General features: G+C 44.5%; 1 protein-coding gene across 1 annotated transcript in view; it reads left to right on the top strand.

The window, feature by feature from the left end:
• Positions 1-186: 186 nt before the first annotated feature.
• Positions 187-6000, top strand: part of KLF7 (Kruppel like factor 7) — a 56865-nt gene continuing 51051 nt past the window's right edge. Inside the window, exon 1 of the mRNA XM_009284637.2 lies at positions 187-343. Within this exon, the coding sequence (XP_009282912.1) occupies positions 242-343 (102 nt within the window). The 5' untranslated portion in view covers positions 187-241. The remainder of the gene's footprint in view (positions 344-6000) is intronic.

Genomic DNA, 6000 nt, shown 5'->3' with positions numbered 1-6000 from the left:
GCGCGCCGGCGCCTCTCGTCCTCCTCGGCCCGGCCCCCGGCCCTCGCCGTCCCTCCGCGCTGATTCTCTCTCTCTCTCTCTTTTTAAAGTGTGACTGAAACAAAACAAAGCCAAAGGGACGCTGGATCTATCATTGGTTGATTTTCCTCCTTCTTTTTTTTTTTATGATCAAAAACAACCCCCCACCCGAGCAAACAAACACACACAAAAGCAGAAAGAAAGGGTCTTGCTCAGCAGCAGCATGGATGTCTTGGCTAGTTATAGTATATTCCAGGAACTCCAGCTTGTCCACGACACCGGCTACTTCTCAGCTTTGCCATCCTTGGAGGAAAACTGGCAGCAGGTGAATCATTTAAATTACTCCTGTAAATCTCTTAAGCGCAGACAGTCGATGCATTGGGGCTGCATTTCTGACTGTATTTTATTTTTGTTCTTTAGTTCGGGGTTGGGTTTTTTGGTGGTTCTTCTTTTTCCGCGTGGGTAGACCTTTAAATCTCTGTATTTTTTGCCATGACAAACTGTGCAGTCCATTCAAATCTGTCTGCCTTCAGTCCTTTCTGAGCACGCCCGGCAGCACCTGAGATCCGGTGGCATTCTTTAGGGTTTTGTTTTTATGATGACTACTATTTTTATTTTATTTTTGAGCTTAGATTTTTTTTTTTGTTGTTCTTTTAAGCAAGGCTGATCACTTCCAGCCAGTGCTGACAACTGGCAGCTGGTGGAAACAGAATAGATCATTCTTATTTTCAGGTAATTAGTATATGTCAATAAAAATTGTAGCTTAAATCAGAGATGGGGAGTGGGCAGGTGTGTAGATGCACTAGCAAAAGCTTTTAGGCTAAATTCTGTAACTAGGGAGGTGACTTATTTTTCATTCTTTTCTTTTTTTTTAGAAGGTGGGGAGAAACACACACTTCTTGCCGTATCTTAAAACAATGACGCCTTAGGCTGGTTCCAGTAAACCAGTGTGTTTTGAGGCACCGTAGGGTTAATATGCAGACAGAATTAGGATACTTTAAAGATGGAAATCAAGTATTACGAGTGCATTAAAACGATGACTGGTGGCTTAAATAAATAAGACCAAGGAGAAGAGTAGGTTACAGAGGGAAGAGTTGTATAGAATGAACTATGAGCCCAAATGCATGGATCTATAAATAGTTATCAGCTGGGATACTGAGGGAAAAGGAAAGACAGGATTCCTCGTTACGACAGGACATTGTGAGACAGTCCTGTTTCTTGATGTGGTTTTCTGGCAGAGATGATATGCCAGGTGAAATTCTGGAAACCAGTGTCTCTTTAAAAGAAAAAAAAAATCCTCTGGTGGGTAGGAATAGTGGAGTGTGGCTGGGATGACATGTGGTGCTAATGCAGCGCACGGACCCGTGGCACCATTGGTATAAGAATAACGAGCCACTGGTTTTCATCTTGCCAGCATTCACCTTAGCGTAAGGGTAGCGTGTGTTAGGTCTCCAGAAAGTAACAGTTCGGGACGTTCATTTAATTTTTCCTTAGAAGTGTGTGGGGAGAAATGTGGACGGTAGGGCTTCAGGGGAGCACTCGGGCTATAGCATTGTCATCCAGCTGGACCAGGGCTGGATCTTTAAAGGTTTACCCTAGTAAAATTGTTTTGGCTTCAGCTTTGTGTGTGTATGTGCACACACACGAGAGGTTTATTGACAGCTACAGTGTGAACACATTCAGGATTTAATTTGCAAAATGACTGATCCAACTTTGCTTTATCCTCCGAGGGGGAGGGGATGCTTTTTGTTATTAATATTCAGCTCGCACATCTGTGATGGTCACATCTGCTTTCCTTTTATATTTTTAACATGCTAATTAAACTGAAGAGGTTAATATAATTTCATTAAAAAAATTAATTTCATGGCATCATTGTTGTTGGATCGGTTGCATATTCAGTTGCATATTAGTAACAGTCCAGACAGTCCAAAGCGAGATAATCTGTTGACATAGCCAGCATGCTTTAGGCAGTACTGTGTGTGATACTCTGTCTCCTGCTGCCTTCTTTTATGCATGGAAGAGCAGCAGTTTGTTTTATACGGTACAATGTACCTACCCAAGCCCACTGTTACTATTGCGAAATTTAAACTCTCACTCTCCTGGTTAAACCCCACTGATTCTCCACATAGGTTTGAAAAGAGAAGTTGAAAATAATTTATTACATTTTCCCTTATTTCCCCTCAAATCCTCCAACCAGTGCCTGATGTTTCATAATACATCCTGTATTTACAGTTTGTTTTTATTCCCCTGTTGCTGCCTGGACTCTCCTTGCAAACAATGGGGAGCAAAACTGATGTATCAGTGGTGGGAGCAGCTGAAGCTGGCTGTACAGAGCATGCTGTCATGCAGGCTTGGCAGACCCACTAACACAGAGACCCCAATTTCATTCTTCTGAATCACTTGCAAATGTAGCCAGGTCTTGGGGATTTATTTATTTTAGGCAAACCATAGCAACTTTGGGACAAGGGATGTGTGTGCATGTGTGTGTGTTTCTAAAGGTATCCTTTAAAACTGTCAGGCTGCAGTCGAGACCCCAGGGAAGAGAGCTGACAGGGCAGTGACTGATCCCTGTGGGAAGCATCAGGATTGGGAAGCAGCAGCTTTAATTTTGAGTGAAAACACTTGAATGGGTCTTGCCTCTGCTCCCATGAAGAGCTTTGGTGCCATACCCAAGCTTCACAGCGGCTCCAGAGCAGTGCTTCTCCCAGCAGAAAAGCAGCGCCCTAGATTACTTCAGTCTCTCAAAAGGGGGGAAGTAGTTGTGTGGGTCAAGAGCAGGCTTCCTTATCACGTTGTGAGCTCGTGTTTTTGTGATTAGCAGCTAGTAGTGCTTGATGTGGAGAGGTTAGTCCGTGCCAGTTCCTGCTCCTAGCAATGGTGTCTACTGTGATACCATAAAAGATGCACTTGCCCCACTGAAAATCAGAGCATGCCTTGGGGTGAAAGTGTTGACGCAGTCCTGTCTTCCTTTTCTCCTGAGCGTGGACCACACTTTTGTAGCTGCTGGCTGAGGACTACACAGCTGGGGCAGTTGCTCATATTTCCGATTGTGAAACACCCATCACTCACGGAGGGCACTGACAGCACAGGCAGGTTGCTAAATGCTTGCACGCAGTCAGCTGATCTCTGCCTTTTTTCCTTCCCACTGCAAGAGAAATGTGAGCAAGTTTGGTATCTGTGCTTTTGACAATTAGCATTGGAGTTGAATGAGAGCAACCCAGCAATATGTACAAAACAAACAGATTTTGTGTAGGAAGAGATTGTCATCTCTTGCGTAGGTTTCTTTTTTAGGAGGAAAAAATACAAACAAAAAACCCCTCACTCCGCCCTGGACATAGTTTACATTGTAAAAGTGGAAATAACTGAAGTGGAAGCTGGAACAGAATCCATGATGTGTTTCACGTTATTTTAAAACACTTGTTGGGAAGGGAGGTCTTAGTTTTTAGGCAGCAAAAGCTTAGCTTTACTATATCAGCTTTGGGTGTACTCCTTCAGGCAAAACACTTTTGAGGTCAGGAGGGTTTTTTCTTGGAGTGGGGAGGTCAGGATCTAATGAGTCATTCATAGCACAACTTCATCAGGAGGGAGAACTTTGTTTAGTCTTTGTTTAGCTTTTCCAGCAGCGTTGAGCCGCCACAGCACTGAGAGAGATTAAAGGAAGAGGTGGGCTCTGTGCATTGGAAAATGAGGCGTTTGCTGTACGTCACCTGGCTGGTATCTCAACATCTGTGTGTTTCTGCCTGGCGCTTGATCCTGGCTCTGATTGAACCGTCCTGGTTGCTCTCTGTCCCTGTGAGCTGACTCTGCAGTTCAGGACCCAGGGTGGGGGGGAGATTTCAGCACCTGCATGGCTGCTGCGGTGCAGCGGGAGGACCTCTGGCCACATATGCCGTTGCTTGGGGGTAGCTGTCTGATGTGGCATCCATGAGATTGGAACCAGACTGCTGGGAGAGACAGCACGAGGCTGAAGAGCGCCTCGTTACTCTGCAGAGGAAGGAAGTGGGTAGGAGGCTGTTTTTGAGGGAGGCAACTGTGCAGAGCGTAGCCCATGCAGCTGCATGTGGTCCCACTCTCAGTGTGCCAGGTCGCAAAGAGGAGGAGAGCAGGGCTGAGGATTGGGAAGGGACGGACATGGGGCTTCAGTCTGTTCTTCCTGTTGGGCCTTCACAATGTCATTTGGGGGGTCATTAAAAGATCAGTGTCCAGAAGGCATCTTTTGTAGTCAGATATGTCTCTTCCTAGGGGTAACATTTCAAACCACCCCTATTATCCTTCTCCATAGGCCCCTTGGAGGACTCTGGACTCACTGTCCTTGTGTGGAGAAGGGGTCTGATCAGGAGACATTTTGGGGCTCTCTTCATATTCTGTGTGGGCCATAGGGCAGCCTCTAGCATGGCAATTCCTGTAATGTCAGAGCACAGGAGCACAAAGAGCACGTAGATGCACAGGGTCACCAAGTGTATAGCTGATGCAGGTGTATAAAATCAGCAGGACTTAAGTGCCAAACCCTGGCTTATTCTAAAAGAGCCAGCCTTTCCCACGTGTGTCATTGGGCAGAACAGGTCTAATTGGCTGGCAGAAGTGGAAATAGTGTTTTATCGTTTGCCTGATAAGCATTGCCCGATAACATTTCCTCTTGCCTTGCCTGACCCAGTTGCTCTCAGCTGCAGCAAACAATGATGCTTCCAAGGGAGATGCATGTTTCCTGTAAAGCATAGAATCAAGGAAGCCTTTGTTTCGCTCTTGACTATGTTGCAGAGCCTTCTTTGCATATTTTTAATCAAGTCTTCAAGTCTCAGTTTCCCCCTTTCTGAAGTGACTGACAACAACGATGCTAAGGCATGGTCTTTGCAGGGCTGGGAGGCTGAGTTTTGACCCATTCTGGCAAAGTGCTTTGAGATCCCTGTGCTGTGTGAGAGCAGAGTATCCCGAGGTGACTAATCTAGCAGAACTCTTACATCTTAATGCTGACTTCTATTTGGCAGACAGGGTCATTTTCAGGCCTATAGGAAAAATTTCCACTGCTACGGGAAAGGAATAAATCACACTGGAGAACATTCCTGCCTCCCCATCATCTCCATTGTTCTAGTTTAATGGCATAGTTGGCCACTACATAAACTAAACCATCTCTTTTAATATTGCTATTTCATCTTGGTTCCAGTCACAGTGTAACACATTTCTTAAGTGCTTATAGTACATCATGCCTCTTGAGAATAACTTGCAGAAATGGTTGACTTCCAAGAACAGCCACATGTGTAATGCAGTGTATTTCAGACTCTGAGCACCGGTCCATTTATACTTGCAGGCTCTCTGCTTGCTCCATGTGCTGAAATCATGCTCCTATCACCTTACAGAAAGAGATGGAGAAAGAGAGGAAAGACAAACTTGAAACTGCTGTCTTTATTGTTTCATGATTCCTTAATTACAGAATCTATTGTTATAAGTGATTATTTCTTGGTATTATGAAAGCGTAGAGCCCCACAATCCACATTACAGTTCTTAAATAGCTGACTATGTGTGTGCCTTATGTCAAGTGATTTTGAAATGGGGTAAACACCTTTAAGCAATGCACAATCATGATGTGGGTACTCAACTAGAAAATATTTTCTCTTATTTGTTTGGGATGCTTTAACCTACCCTCCCCAAGCCCACACATTTCTGCATGTCCTATTGAATAGGCAATGCATAGATTAGAGTGGGCTACATAAAAATCATGATATGTAGCTAGTCTGCAATGTAATACTTCCATGTGGAAATGGCAGAAGGTCTTCAGTTCCGTGCAGTAATTTCACACTTAAGCTCTCGAGGGTGGAGGCAAATGGTATCTTCTGGATATTGTATTTTTTGAGGCCTTGACAAATGACTCTCCACTGAGAAACATCCAGTGTGTTGCTTTTCCATTCTGCATTGTGAAACATGTTATAGGGAAGTGAGAAGGAAGCTGCTTCTCTTTGACTCTGTAGCTGCATATGAACAACCTTG

This window comes from Aptenodytes forsteri, unplaced genomic scaffold (assembly GCF_000699145.1).
Source record: "Aptenodytes forsteri isolate BGI_AS27 unplaced genomic scaffold, ASM69914v1 Scaffold183, whole genome shotgun sequence".
Taxonomy (NCBI): Eukaryota; Metazoa; Chordata; class Aves; order Sphenisciformes; family Spheniscidae; genus Aptenodytes; species Aptenodytes forsteri.
This window is presented reverse-complemented; position numbering and strand designations above follow the sequence as displayed.